Source organism: Chlorocebus sabaeus, chromosome 22 (assembly GCF_047675955.1).
Source record: "Chlorocebus sabaeus isolate Y175 chromosome 22, mChlSab1.0.hap1, whole genome shotgun sequence".
NCBI classification, from domain to species: Eukaryota; Metazoa; Chordata; class Mammalia; order Primates; family Cercopithecidae; genus Chlorocebus; species Chlorocebus sabaeus.
The window spans coordinates 87,538,020-87,552,952 of record NC_132925.1 but is presented as its reverse complement, the minus strand read 5'-3'; the positions used below and the strand labels follow the sequence as shown (position 1 = coordinate 87,552,952).

General features: G+C 52.9%; 1 protein-coding gene across 3 annotated transcripts; it reads left to right on the top strand.

The window, feature by feature from the left end:
* Window positions 1-7,022: 7,022 nt before the first annotated feature.
* On the top strand, window positions 7,023-11,835 carry PPM1M (protein phosphatase, Mg2+/Mn2+ dependent 1M). Of its 3 annotated transcripts, none has more exons than XM_007984476.3 (10): window positions 7,023-7,311; window positions 7,939-8,056; window positions 8,219-8,473; window positions 8,929-9,041; window positions 9,404-9,488; window positions 9,586-9,704; window positions 9,892-9,955; window positions 10,211-10,318; window positions 10,430-10,578; window positions 10,923-11,835. In XM_007984476.3, the coding sequence occupies exons 1-10, from the start codon at window positions 7,088-7,090 to the stop codon at window positions 11,065-11,067; spliced, it is 1,380 nt and encodes a 459-aa protein (XP_007982667.1). In that variant the 5' UTR covers window positions 7,023-7,087; the 3' UTR covers window positions 11,068-11,835. The 3 variants fall into 3 exon arrangements, with proteins under 3 accessions (XP_007982667.1, XP_007982669.1, XP_072866206.1); XM_073010105.1 differs by lacking the exon at window positions 7,023-7,311 and adding an exon at window positions 7,631-7,648; XM_007984478.3 differs by lacking the exon at window positions 8,219-8,473 and having other exon boundaries at window positions 7,032-7,311.
* The last annotated feature ends 3,098 nt before the right edge of the window (window positions 11,836-14,933 follow it).

The following is a 14,933-nucleotide window of genomic DNA, read 5'->3' as shown; positions in this document are numbered from 1 at the left end:
GTGCCAGCTCTTCCCCAGGGGCCGTTTCTTGAGCGCCTCCCGTGGGGTCCTGGGTACCTCGGTGTGGTCATGGCCGCTAGGCTTTGCCCTCACGGTGAGAGCCCAGGCCCGCCTCACCCGCTAGATGGTGGTAAGAGCCCGTCGAGACAATGTGAGGGGCTGCCAGGAGAAGGCGAAGATTGGAAACCTAGAGGGGAGAATGAAACAGCCCAGCAGAGTGGAGGGAAAAGTTTTCTTTCTTTCTTTTTTTTTGAGACGGAGTTTTGCTCTTGTTGCCCAGGCTGGGGTGCAATGGCGCGATCTCGGCTCACTGCAACCTCCGCCTCCCGGGTTCAAGAGATTCTCGTGCCTCAGCCTCCCGAGTGGCTAGGATTACAGGCATGCGCCTCCATGCCTGGCTAATTTTGTAGTTTTAGTAGAGACGGGGTTTCTCCGTGTTGGTCAGGCCGATCTCAAACTCCTGACTACAGGTGATCTGCCCGCCTTGGCCTCCCAAAGGGTTGGGATTACAGGTGTGAGCCACCGCGCCCGGTGGAAAGGTTTTCTTTAAAAAAAATATATATATATATATATATATATATATATATATATATATAAAATTTAAAAAGAGGGTCACCCTATGTCGTCCAGGCTGGTCTGGAGCTCCTGGGCTCAACCAATCCTCCTGCCTATGGCCTCCTAAAGTGCTGGGATTACAGGTGTGAGCCACTAGTCCCAGCCAGAAAGGCTTTCTGAGAAGAGAGCACTGCATGTGCAAAGGCCCAGAGGCCCAGAGGTTGAAAGAGGGCCAGAGCCTGGTGAGTCTGAGGAGCTTCCCATGTCCTAATGACCTGTGTCTATATCCAGCAGCCTTGCCTTACTGGTACCAGTACCTGCCTGCTGCTACCATCCAGTCAACATGTGGCATCTTCCAGGCCACTGTGATGAGTCAGGGATGAGCATCTGACTCTGGTTGGTCCAATCAGCTTGTCCAGGGACTTTGGCTGGGAAGATTGGAAAGGAGGCCAGCTCTTTGGGCTGGGATTGCTAAGAGACGTGATGATGAAGTGTGTGGCCTACCTGGCATCTGGCCCCAGCTTCAGCTCCGTTTACTATCTTGCTCCCCACGCTCACTGGCCTGCATTGAGGCCTCCTCTGTGCCCCCCAACCCCTGAGTTTCTCATCCCCAGAGAACCCGGAATACACAGAATTGAAGGGTTTTCTTATTCATCTTCCCGTGCTCACCCTGAGGACTGGGCCTGTGTCATCAGCTAATCACTGTCCCCCCAAGCACTCACAGTGGAAAATGGAGTGCTATGCAGCCCTGCAGCTTGCCATCTGGAACAGTTCACAGGCAAGGCCTCCCACACTGAACCCTGCTACAGCCAAATAGTGCCAGCAACACAGAGCTACTTGTTATCAGCTCAGACCAAGCCACATCCACAGGAGCAGTTGGTGATTCCACAGAACCACAAGAGACTTGACCTCCTGGAAACAAATTAACCAGGATTAATGAAAAAGATTAAGGTCATGTGCCCTGTAAAAGTGTCCCTCACTGGATAAACTGTGACAAGGTAGGGTACTGTGTGGTCTACCCAGCTGACCCTCTCCATGGGTCATTCTTTGCTTTTATTACTACCTGGCACATACCTTTACATATTTGTTTATTGTCTTCCCTCCACCAGTGTTAGGTGTTTGCCCTTGCTGTATCCCCTGTGCCTAGAACAGTGCCCAGCATTGGCAGGTGGCCAATAATTGCAAAATAAGCAAATGTATTAATGAACCATTAGAGGCTTTGTTTTGTACACTTACTACCTGCTGGGCACATTTATTTAATCCTCATGACAGCCCCTGAAGTAGGTGTTACTGTTTCCGTCTTAGAGATAAAGACTCTGAGGTTTGGAGAGGTGAAGTGATTTGATCAATGTCACATGGTAGTGAGTGTGCCCAAGAATCATAGTTTCCTTTATTCGAGAAGTTGGGGGCCAGGTGCAGTGGCTCATGCCTGTAATCCCAACACTTTGGGAGGCCAGGGTAGGAGGATCTCTTGGGCCTAGGAGTTTGAGACCAGCCTGGGCAACAATATGGTGAGACTCCATCTCTACCAAAAAAAATTATTTTTAAATTAGCCAGGCATGGTGATGTACATCTGCAGTCCCAGCTACTCGGCTAAGGCAGGAGGACTGCTGGAGGCCAGGAATTCAAGACCAGCCTGGTCAACATGGCAAGACCCTATCTCTACATATACGTATCTATAGACAGATAGATTAAAAGATAGATATGTATTAGCCAGGCACAATCACACGTTTGTAGTCCCAGCTACTTGGGGAGGCTAAGGCCAAAGGATCACCTGAGCCCAGGAGGTCAGGGCTGCAGTGAGCCTTGATCACACCACTGCATTCCAGTTTGGGTGACAGAGTGAGACCCTCTCTAAAAGAATTTTAAAATACTGAAGAAACAAAGGGAGCAGTTTGTAGAATCTTGGAGTGGAGGAAACTTCTGTGTCACCAAACACAGAAACCATCAAAGAAAATCTTTCACATCCAAAATTAGTCTATAGAAAAAAAAAAAAAAAAAAAGAAAATCTTAACCAAATAAGAGACTAAGGCAAGAGCTTCAATCGGTCGAGGTTTATTGAGCCAGAGTTTGAGCGTGCCCAGGAAAGCAACACAAGTCACAGAAACGTCTGTGGCCTGTGCTCTCCCAAGAAGTTTTCAGGAGGCTCAATATTTGTACATTTCTTTTTTTTTGTTTTGTTTTGTTTTTTTGTTTGTTTTTTTGTTTTTTTTTTTTTGAGACGGAGTCTCGCTCTGTCGCCCAGGCTGGAGCGCAGTGGCCGGATCTCAGCTCACTGCAAGCTCCGCCTCCCGGGTTTACGCCATTCTCCTGCCTCAGCCTCCCGAGTAGCTGGGACTACAGGCGCCCACCACCTCGCCCGGCTAGTTTTTTGTATTTTTTAGTAGAGACGGGGTTTCACCATGTTAGCCAGGATGGTCTCGATCTCCTTACCTCGTGATCCGCCCGTTTCGGCCTCCCAAAGTGCTGGGATTACAGGCTTGAGCCACCGCGCCCGGCCACATTTCTTTAATAAAGGGGAGAAGACAGTGAGGCAAATATGTTTTTGTGAGACTCTTAATTAGTGTCTCGTAAATCTAGGCTATATGGAAGATAGGTTGAGCACTGAAAGAACGGAGTAACAGAAGAGCCAATTATGCAGAGGTCTCAGGGTAGGTGGAGGAATGATTGATCTCATCCTATCCTTGTTCTGCACCTGAGCAGATAAACGTAATTGACATTGTCAGTGTGAAATTTAACAGACTTTGGTTTTAGGAGTTAGGTTTAGGTTGCAGACCTAAAGTTGCAATTGACGTGCTTGTTTTATAGGAGGATATACATCTTGAAAGTTTTAGGGACTGGCAGAGAATTTACTGATGAGCAATTTGTGAGTGCAGTCACCTGGAGATGCGTGAGGCTTTGTGCCTTTTTATGGAGATCTGGTTAATGCATAATATTTTGACACAAGGTTGCAAGGTAACAGGTATCCATTCGGGAAAAGAATGACAGTTTTGGAGAACATTAGTTCTACAGCATAGAATGAAGTGTTGCCGGAATAAAATTTTTAAAAAAATTTAAAAAGAGGCCGGGTGCAGTGGCTCACACCTGTAATCCTAGCATGCCTGTAATCACAGCACTTTGGGAGGCTGAGGCGGGTTAATCACCTGAGGTCAGGAGTTCGAGACCAGCCTGACCAATATGGCGAAACCCTGTCTCTACTAAAAATACAAAAATTAGCCGGGCATGGTGGCGGGTGCCTGTAATCCCAGCTACTGGGGAGGCTGAGGCAGGAGAATTGCTTGAACCCGGGAGGCGGAGGTTGCAGTGAGCTGAGATCATGCCACTGCACTCCAGCCTGGGTGACAGAAGAGAAAGACTCCATCTCAAAAAAAAAAAAAAAAAAGGAATGCCAGTGTGTGTGACTCAGTCTCCAAGCTTAACTCTCCCTTTAGCATAACAAATTTGGGGTTCCTGACATTTTTATTTTCATTTATGAAAAGATCAATAATCCATTTGCATTAAAAATGAAGTCTACATGGAAAAAGCCACCATCACAGCCAAAACACAAATAACAAACTGTAACTTGTTACGAACAGCATACTTGTAACTCATTTCAAAATAAAGAGCTGATTTCTCTAATATATAAAGAACTCTCATAAGCCAATAAGAAAAAGACCAGTGGCAGCCGGGTGTGGTGGCACATGCCTGTAATCCCAGCTACTCAGGAGGCTGAGGCAGGAGAATTGCTTGAATCTGGGAGGTGGAGGTTGCGGGGAGCCAAGATCATGCCATTGCACTCCAGCCTGGACAACAAGAGCGAAACTCCGTATCAAAAAAAAAAAAAGAAGAAGAAAAAACAGAAAAAGACGAATGGCCCAGCAGAAAGTTTGGCAAAGGATACAAACAGACCATTCACAGAAAAAGATAGATAAATAATCTCTCAGGAAAGTACCTCCCAGTCACCCTTTCTTGGAAAGTTGTTGAAGGATGCACTTCAGCAAAATGAGGGAGTAAACCAGGAGACATTGGCTTAAGATCCAGGCAAGAGTGAGGCGCTCAGGAGCCCTGGAAGTCAGAAGAGCCTGGTAGCACTGAAGGAACACTCAGGCCACCTTGGAACAGAGAAGATGGGATTGCCATGTGGTTCCACATGGCTCTGAAAATAGAAAATGGCTAAGCTGTGCAACAGACCGCCTATGACATCTGGTTGCCCAGAGCTTCTGTGAAAATACTTTAGGACAAGGCTTTCCCCCACCCAGGGGTGGGTTGGGGAATAGAGTGTATGCACTTTGTTTCGTCCAATTTTAGACTTTAAAATCCTCTGAGGCATCAACTGGTGAGGGTAAGAAAGTGGCCCCATAGACTGAATTGGGCCTGCCCCACCCTGGAACATTTCTGTTCTGTCACAGTGACAGTTCTCAGCTCAGAGGTCCTTTGGGAAACTTTCTCTGAGGTGGCCCCTATCCCTTGCCAGCTGGATGAAGCAGCATCCACCAGAACTGCTACCATCACTGCAGGGGGCTTGGTGGGCAGAGGCCTGACTTGTCTCCATTAGTACTGTGTTCCTGTGCCCAGTGTGGGCCCAGCACACACTGTGGGTTCAGTCAATCAGCCCCCAGCCTGCTCTGGAACTGAGTCATCGGAGGGAGTGGGTGTTGGGCATAGCTCCCTGCCCTAAGAACCTTCCTTCTTGGGCCTGAGGAACTCCCACTGGGGCAGGGCTAGCTGCTGGGAGGAAGTGGGGCCTACTGAGCGTCTGCCTGGGCTAGGGAGTGGAGGTGAAGGTAGACTCCTCATATAGCTCATACGGGGGCACTGGGCTGTGGGGCCTTAGCCACTTTCAATTGGCAAGCCCTGGCTTCCTGGAGGAGGAAAGGGAAAGAGAAGTGCCTTGGGGGTGAGGATTGAGTCAGCTGCATTGTCGTAATGGAAACAGCACAGCCCTGGGTGTCCAAGACTTCCCCTCCATGGGCCTCAGAATCGTCCATATAAAGTAACACTTCTTTTCTTTTCTTTCTTTTTTTTTTTTTTTTTTTAGACTGAGTCTCGCTCTATCACCCTGGCTGGAGTGCAGTGACTCCATCTCGGCTCACTGCAACTTCTGCCTCCTGGGTTCAAGCGATTCTTGTGCCCCAGCCTTCTGAGTAGCTGGGATTACAGGCGCGCACCACCACACCCAACTAATCTTTGTATTTTTAGTAGAGACAGGGTTTCACCGTGTTGGCCAGGCTGGTCTCCAACTACTGACCTCAAATGATTGCCCGCCTCGGCCTCCCAGAGTGTTGGGGTTACAGGGGTGAGCCATTGCGTCTGGCCAAAGTTACACTTTTGCACAGGGAGTTGGATTTGAGTGACAAATGGGTGACAAAGGCAGGGCGCGGTGGCTCAAGCCTGGTGGCTCCCAGCACTTTGGGAGATCGAGACCATCCTGGCTAACCCGGTGAAACCCCGTCTCCACTACAAAATACAAAAAACTAGCCGGGCGAGGTGGCGGGCGCCTGTAGTCCCAGCTACTCGGGAGGCTGAGGCAGGAGAATGGCGTAAATCCGGGAGGCGGAGCTTGCAGTGAGCTGAGATCCGGCCACTGCACTCTAGCCTGGGCAACACAGCGAGACTCCGTCTCAAAAAAAAAAAAAAAAAGAGTGACAAAGTGCTTTATTAACTCGCAGATGTGAACAGGACACTGCTGCTGACCCCCTGGTGACAGCTAGCCAGTGGTTGAGAGACCGCAAGATGATTCCTCGTCTTTCACTTCCCTCCGTCCCAGGTCTGAACTCGGACCAGCAGGAGCCTTTGGGGCACCACTGATTGCTCTTTACACTCACACAGATTTCTCTTGTCCATCACTCACTCACAGTCCAGTAAGGATCCTGCTGTCTATTCTGCGAGGACATGTTGAATGCAGGGACAGCCATTTGGAAGACTGTCCTCGGAGGGTGGCAGCAGCCTCTCAGGACAGGGAAAGCCAAGGTGACCACTAAGCCCGTCTGGGGTGGAGGGTGGCAGGCGGGGGTGGAGAGGATTCGAGGCCACCTGACGGAACCTGTGCTCGGAGACACTAACTCATTGTGCGGGTCTGACACCTCCCAGCTCATCCTGTCCCCATCTTCCCCTTGCGTCACGTCCCCACCCAGCAGGAGGAGATCTGAGGCTTTGCGCGACGCTGGCCCCGCGAAGTGTGGGGGGCTTTTCCTCTCAACCACTAGTGCCCCACAAGCGTGGGTGAACAGTCCTCCCTGGCTACTGTGAGACGCTGGGCAGGCCACTTCGCTTCTCTGGGCCTCGGTTTTCCTGCTTGTCAAATGGGGCTGATGCCGGCGTGGGCTTCTTCGGGCGGTCGCGAGGGTTGACCCCTGGAGTCAGCAAGCCCGCAGCGAACACGCTCCCGGGCGGAGGTCGGGGCTGGGGGGCGTCGCCTCCCCTCCGCGCGCTCCCGGCCCCGCCTCCCGCCCGCGCACCCCCCCCCGGCCCCGCCCCCGACCCACTTCCTCCTCCCGCGGGCTGCCCAGCCCTAGCGCCCCGCGCTCCGCGGGCAGCCCCCTGCCGCCGCGCCATGTCCGCCGGCTGGTTCCGGCGCCGCTTCCTGCCTGGGGAGCCGCTCCCCGCGCCGCGGCCGCCCGGGCCGCGTGCCAGCCCCGTGCCCTACCGCCGGCCCCGCTTCCTGCGCGGCTCCAGCTCCAGCCCCGGGGCAGCCGACGCCTCGCGCCGCCCAGACTCCCGGCCCGTGCGCAGTCCCGCGCGAGGACGCGCGCTGCCATGGAATGCAGGCTACGCCGAGTGAGTGCCCCTCCCCGACCCCTGGCTCGGGCCCGGGCCGGAGCCCGCCTCGGGTCTTGCGCCGGCCTAGAAAGCGGGAGAAGCTGAGTGAGTGACAGCCCCCACCCACCTGTGGACAGCCCCTTCTTGCCCTCTCCTCGGAATCCTGACAACGTCCCCATCATCCCGACCCTGCATTTTCCTTGGGATTCCGACCTCCCCTTCAGAGAAGACAGGAAGTCGGGAAGGACCTGCAGCCCAGGGGCTTCCAAGATGAGGCCCAGAGACTCGGTAGAGTTCCAGCATTCGGGACTTTGGAGATTTCCCCTCGCCCCCTACCCCCACCATCTCACCCTGGGTATGACTTGCGCTGTATGGAACAGGGCTTTGGGCTGCGACAGGGCAGGGGACAGGAATGGCAACATACCCTTACCTTCTAGCCCAGGGTCACCAGGTAGGCTCCAGAGGAGCTGGGCCCTGACTTTTACCTTAACCGTGAGGCCACTGAAGTTAGGAAGCTTACATCGTGGTTGTCTTAAGTAGGGACAGCACTGGGGAGCTGTTGCCCCAGAGGGAGGGGTCCTCTCCCTGTGCCCATGGGGACATAGGTGTGTCCCTGGAGGGTCGCTTACCATTTTCTGGCCTCAGGATTATCAATGCAGAGAAATCTGAATTCAATGAGGATCAAGCCGCCTGTGGGAAGCTGTGCATCCGGAGATGTGAATTTGGGGCTGAAGAAGAGTGGCTGACCCTGTGCCCAGAGGAGGTGAGTGCAGCCTGAGTTCTTGACTGGAATCCCTCCTACAGGCTGGGGCCACGACCTGCAGGCTGAGGTTCTTACCCTGCTGCCCCATGTTCTAGTTCAGGGTGGGTCAGGGGACAACTGGGGAAGTCAGGCAGAGGCTGACACTGAGCCCTTCCTGTGCAGTTCCTGACAGGCCATTACTGGGCACTGTTCGATGGGCACGGCGGTCCTGCAGCAGCCATCTTGGCTGCCAACACCCTGCACTCCTGCTTGCGCCGGCAGCTGGAGGCCGTGGTAGAGGGCTTGGTGGCCACTCAGCCTCCCATGCACCTCAATGGCCGCTGCATCTGCCCCAGTGACCCTCAGTTTGTGGAGGAAAAGGGCATCAGGGCAGAAGACTTGGTGATCGGGGCTTTGGAGAGTGCCTTTCAGGAATGTGTGAGTGTGTGGCTTTTGGCTGGGAAAGAAGTGGAGATTTTGCCCCTAGGGATCTCGGGAAATGGCATCTTTGTATACCCATGGTCATCACACCAGATCCTTGGATTGGGAGGATGAGATTGGGTTGGTTGGGTTGTTACTAACAGCCATCACTGTCAGCATAACCCCTCTCATTTTATCCAGCGCCTACTGTGTGCTAAGTGCTTTTACCTGCATCATCTAATTGAATACCCTTTTGGTTCTTGGTGCAGTGGCTGGTTTCTCTTCCTATTTTGAGTAGCACTTCCCTTGTCTAGATCTCCTGACTGCAGGGATCTTGGAGGCATGGCTGGACTTTGGGCTGGGACCGTCAGGCCTGCTAGTAGAAGTGAACTGTCAGGTAGGGTGGGGATCGAGAGACAAAGTAGTATGGTGGCAGAACAGGCAGCAGCTAAGGTGGCCTTGGTTTGCCCCAGGACGAGGTGATCGGGCGGGAGCTGGAGGCCTCAGGCCAGGTGGGCGGCTGCACAGCCCTGGTGGCTGTGTCCCTGCAGGGAAAGCTGTACGTGGCCAATGCTGGGGATAGCAGGTGAGTCACCCCTTGGAAGGTGGGCAAGGGTGGGATGGGGAGAGCACAAGCAGCAATGGGGACAAGCAAAGGTGGCTGGAAGTGGAGGGATAGTAGGAAGGATTGACTGGCTGAATTGTGTGTATTTGGTATGTGTTGAGTGTGAGGGTGGACAGTAGCTGCTGGGGAGGGCGGGGACCTCAGGGGCCCTGCTAAAGGGCTAAGCCTTCACCCTTGCAGGTCTTAGGTAGTCATGGAGGGCTTTAAGGAATCATCATGGGCAGAGCTGGGTCCTGGTGGTTGGAGGAAGGACTGGTAGGAGGGTGGCCATGGGTGAGGGTGGAGCCCCCCTCCTAGACCTCTCCCTTCTCTCTTCAATCCAGGGCCATCTTGGTGCGAAGAGATGAGATACGGCCACTGAGCTTCGAGTTCACCCCAGAGACTGAGCGGCAGCGGATCCAGCAGCTGGTAGGTGCCCTTGGCACCATAGAGGCTGTGAAGCCCCAACTCCTGGGTCCAGGGCCACAAGAGTGAGTATGACCTGAGTGCAGCCTCCCCACCCCAGGCCTTTGTCTACCCTGAGCTTCTGGCTGGCGAGTTCACCCGACTGGAGTTCCCTCGGCGGCTGAAGGGGGATGACTTGGGACAGAAGGTTTTGTTCAGGGATCACCACATGAGTGGTTGGTGAGTGGGGATGGTGGACAGGTGGGAAGGGAGACCCCTGGGATCCAGGCCCAGCTGTATGGCCTGGGGCAGCCCCCCTCTACCTTGGCAGGGTGGGCACTGTGAGGGTGTGATAGCTGGGCCCTGAGTTGGGGAAAGATGAGATGGGGCACAGGGCTTGCATGGATGCTGGCTCTGCTTCTGGTAGGAGCTACAAACGTGTGGAGAAATCGGATCTCAAGTACCCACTGATCCATGGACAGGGTAGGCAGGTCAGTGCCTGGCACCCCCTAACCCCAAGAATCCCTCTTCATTGTCCCCTGCAGAGGTGGGAGCTCCTTTCTTTGCCTCTTGCTGGTAGCTGTGGCTGGTGGCCTGGGATTTGCTCTGAGTCCAGGAATTTTCTCAGTCTAAGGCTTCCAAGGGCCACAGTCCACCTCTCCTGGTGTGCTCTGCAGTGCTAGGGCCTGGTACTTGTGCATTTGCTGGAGCCATTTGCCATCACCTCACACCTCACTTTCCCTCAGGCTCGGTTACTAGGAACACTGGCTGTCTCCCGGGGGCTGGGAGACCATCAGCTCAGAGTCCTAGACACAAACATCCAGCTCAAGCCCTTCTTGCTCTCTGTCCCACAGGTAAGGGGGGAAACGCTGTCCAACCCAGCTTCCATTTGCCCAGAAAGGCGGACAGTGAGGCTGTTGGGAGTCGGGAAGGGAGTGTGCAAGATCCTCAGGCTTAACTTGTAGGTGACCGTGCTGGATGTGGGCCAGCTGGAGCTACAGGAGGATGATGTGGTTGTCATGGCGACTGATGGACTCTGGGATGTCCTGTCCAACGAGCAGGTGGCATGGCTGGTGCGGAGCTTCCTCCCTGAGAACCAAGAGGACCCACACAGGTACTGTAGCTGCTGGGGACCTGCCTGGGCCTGGGTTGGTGCCAGCAGCAAGCCCAAGTAGTTATGGCTGAGAAGATAGCACTGACAATGAGCTGGCAGCTGGCCAGGATCAGGGCTGTCTCAAGATTCTTGGAGGAGGAGGGGAGACTAGGGTTCCAAAAATCCCTGGATATAGCCTCTTGTGGTTCAGCCCATGGCCCTTCCAGGCTTGCTGCTTGCTTGGTCCCCAGTCGGACTGCATTGCTTGGGTCCCCATGTCCAGCCTTGTGCAGTGAGTTCTCCTGAGGGCTGGCCTTGCCCCTTTGCTCTGCCCCTGAAGTCTATCTGCAGGATGGTCTTCACAGGTTCTTGAAGCTGGCCCAGATGCTGATACACAGCACACAGGGAAAGGAAGACAGTCCCACAGAGGAAGGACAGGTGTCCTACGATGACGTCTCTGTGTTCGTGATTCCCTTGCACAGTCAGGGCCAAGAGAGCAGTGGCCACTGAGGATTCAGACACTGTATCCCAGAACTCCTCCAGTGCCCGGGTGTGGTCTGGGCATCCCTCCAGTGTGACCAAGAGCAAATCCTGCCTGCCCTATCCCTAGCCACAGCCCAGCGCTCTCCCTGCACCTCAACACACATCCATCTCAAGAGGAACATTTATGCCAGGCAGTCAGAACTGGAAGGGTATGGAGAGCCCAGCCCACCAGGTCCTGCCTTTTGCGGTGATAACCTCTGGCAGAGTGACTTTACAAGTTAACTAGGAAACCCATGTGAGGTTCCTCAGACAGGATCTTCAACAGCCCTAAGTATTCTCAGGGGCACCCAGGCTAAGGGTATTAGCCAAAGATGCCAGGATGGGCAGCTAACCCATGTTTAGATCCAGGTCTCCAATTCATGCATGTCAGGGCATGCGTTCAACAACCCCCAAAGTCCACGCAGGGTGGCTTGTAGAAACCTTTGGGCAGCCTCATGTCTGCTAAAACAGCCATCTTCAAGACAGCCCCTGAAAAGAGACCAACTCAGGTCCTGCCCTGCTATTCTTTGCTGGAGATGAGGAACAGGCTCTGGGGCTAAAGTCTGGGGTAAAGCACAAGGGACTAGAGGAACTCTTGGAGTTGGCTGGGTGAGAGGGCTCTCCATTTGTTACCTGTAGTAGCCTGCCTCCTAACTGGTTGCTTCTCCCTAGTTCCAGCCCTGCCGTGGTCTGATGCCCCAACACTGCCTTTGCTTTGTTGTTCCATCCCCTCCCTATTAAATGTTTTCTACAGAAGAGACTTGTGAATCATGAATTGCTGTACAGCTTGGATTAAGGATACCTATTGTTGGCTGGGTGTGGTGGCTCACGCCTGTAATCCCAGCACTTTGGGAGGCCGAGGCGGGCAGACTTCAAGGTCAGGAGATCAAGGCCATCCTGGCTAACACGGTGAAACCCTGTATCTACTAAAAATACAAAAAATTAGCCGGGCATGGTGGCGGCCGCCTATAGTCCGACGTACTCCAGAGGCTGAGGCAGGAGAATGGCGTGTACCCGGGAGGAGGCAGAGCTTGCAGCGAGTGGAGATGGTGCCACTGCACTCCAGCCTGGGTGACAGAGCAAGACTCTGTTTCAAAAAAGGAAAAAAAAAAGGATACCTATCGCTGTTTCTTGTTACCTTCCAGTGGATTAGTTTTAGCTCCACCTTGTAAGCCTGCACATAATCAGGACTATGTTTTCTTTGCAGTTTCCCTAGTTCTCAGCCTGGGTGAGCCCCAGTGAGAGAATTTTTGGCCAGGAAACAGAAGTCTCTACCATCACTTTTTTTTCCTTTTGAGATGGAGTCTCGCTGTGTCACCCAGGCTGGAGTGCAGTGGGCACCGTCTGGGCTCAATGCAACCTCCAACCTCCACCTCCCGGGTGCAAGCCATTCTCCTGCCTCAGCTTCCCAAGTAGCTGGGACTGCAGGCATGCGCCATCACACCCAGCTAATTTTTGTATTTTTAGTAGAGACGGGGTTTCACCATGTTGGCCAGGCTGGTCTTGAACGCCTGACTCTAAGTGATCCACCTGCCTCAGCCTCCCAAAGTGGTGGGGTTACAGGTATGAGCCACCACACTAGGTTTTTTTTGGCGGGGCACGGGGGGAGACAGGGTCTCACTCTGTCACCCAGGCTGGAGTGCAGTGGTGTGATCACTGCAGTTTTGACCTCCTGGGCTCAAGTGATCCTCCCACCTCAGCATTCCGAGTAGCTGGGACCACAGGTATGCACCACCACACCCTGCTAACTTTTTATTTTTTGTAGAGACAGGGTCTGTTGCCCAGACTGGCTCAAACTGGATGCAAGTAATAATCCCACCTCAGCTTCTCTAGGATTACAGGCATGCGCCACCATGTACTTACTTGTAGGCTATGGGTTTGAGATACTGGAAGGGTGGTCTTTTCACTTAAAAAAAAAAAAAAAAAGCCAGTCATGGTGGCTCAAACCTGTAATCCCAGCACTTTGGGAGGCCGAAGCAGGCCGATCATGAGGTCAGTTCGAGACCAGCCTGGCCAATATGGTGAAACCCTGTCTCTACTGAAAATCCAAAAATTAGCTGGATGTGGTCGTGCACGCCTGTAGTCCCAGCTGCTCAGAAGGCTGAGGCAGAGGAATCGTTTGAACCTGGGAGGTGGAGGTTGCAGTGAGCTGAGATTGTGCCACTGCACTCCAGCCTGGGCGACATAGCGAGACTCCATCTCAAAAAAATAAAAAGTAATGAGACAGGGTCTGTTTTGCCCAGGCTAGTCTCAAACTGCTGGGTTCAAGCAGTCCTCCCAGCCTGTAGCTGGAATTACAGATGTACACTGTGACTTTTTCACTTACTTTTGAATGCAAATTTCTGTAAAGCTAGAATTAGCTGGATAAAGTTAGGGCCCTAGGGCTTGCTGTTTAATAAGCAGCTTAGTTCATCTAATCCAAAAAGACTATGTTGTCATCTTGGCCAGGCACAGTGGCTCACGCCTGTAATCCCAGGACTTTGGGAGGCTGAGGCAGGCAGATCACTTGAGCTCAGGAGTCTGAGATCATCTTGAACAACATGGTGAAACCCCATCTCTATAAAAAAATACAAAAAATTAGCTGGGAATTGTGATATATGCCTGTGGTCCTAGCTACTCGGGAGGCTGAGGTGGGAGGATCACCTGAACCCAGGAGGTAGAAGCTGCAGTGAGCGGAAATTGTGCCACTCCACTCCAGCCTGGGCAACATAGTGAGACTATCTCAAAACACACACACACACACACACACACACACACACACACACACACACACACACACAAAAATGGGGCCGGGCATGCTGGCTCACGCCTGTCATCCCAGCACTTTGGGAGGCTGAGGCAGGCAGATCACCTGAAGTCGGGAGTTTGAGATCAGCCTGACCAACATGTTGAAACCCTGTCTCTACTAAAAATACAAAATTAGCCAGGTGTGGTGGCGCATGTCTGTAATCCCAGCTACTTGGGAGGCTGCGGCAGGAGAATCGCTTGAACCTGGGAGGCGGAGGTTGCGGTGAGCCAAGATCGCACCATTGTACTCCAGCCTGGGCAACAAGAGCGAAACCCTGTCTCAAAAACACCTATGCTGTCAACTAAAACAACTATGCTGTCAACTAGAACGTACCAAAGCTCAAGTGCTCATGAAGTATCTGTTGAATTACAAGGCAACCACCTTCATGACCTCAGCTTTACTTGACCCTTCCCTGATTTACTCCTACTTTATAATTTATGTGAATTCTCTTACCAGGCAACTGACAGCCCAAAATTGCAGCCAAAAAGAATATCCAACAGGTCGCAGAGCCAATGGTAAAACCTGTATAATTAACTCAACTGAGAGGCTCTCAGAACCCACCCCCCACCCCCCCGGCTTTTTTTTTTGGAGAGAGTTTCACTCTTGTCACCCAGGCTGGAGTGCAATGGTGCAATCTCAGTTCACTGCAACCTCTAGCCTCCTGGGTTCAAGTGATTCTCCTGCCTCAGCCTCCTGAATAGCTGGGATTACACGCACACACCACCACACCTAATATTTTTAGTAGAGATGGGGTTTCATCATGTTGGCCAGGCTGGTCTCAAACTCCTGACCTCAAGTGATCCACCCATCTCGGTCTCCCAAAGTGCTGGGATTACAGGCATGAGCCACTGCACCTGGCCCCAGACCCCCTTTCCTACCCGTTAACTGTAGATTTCATTTCCTACACGTTCTCCAGGGAAGACTCGAAAAACTGCATCAGACATTTCCCACTGCTGTATTCCACAGTGCAAGACTTCAGGGCTGAACCTGTCCACAGCTGGGCCCTATGGTAGTCTCACCAGGACTCCTCTAATCAGGCAGCTTGAGTGCTATCCTACCCGCCTGT

Excerpts from the sequence above, each read along its gene's own strand:
- PPM1M (XM_007984476.3), top strand. The coding sequence starts at position 7,088 with ATGTCCGCCGGCTGGTTCCGGCGCCGCTTCCTGCCTGGGGAGCCGCTC. Across the intron at positions 9,489-9,585 it reads GGCAGCGGATCCAGCAGCTG|GCCTTTGTCTACCCTGAGCT; the intron begins GTAGGTGCCCTT and ends TCCCCACCCCAG. Across the intron at positions 10,579-10,922 it reads AACCAAGAGGACCCACACAG|GTTCTTGAAGCTGGCCCAGA; the intron begins GTACTGTAGCTG and ends TGGTCTTCACAG.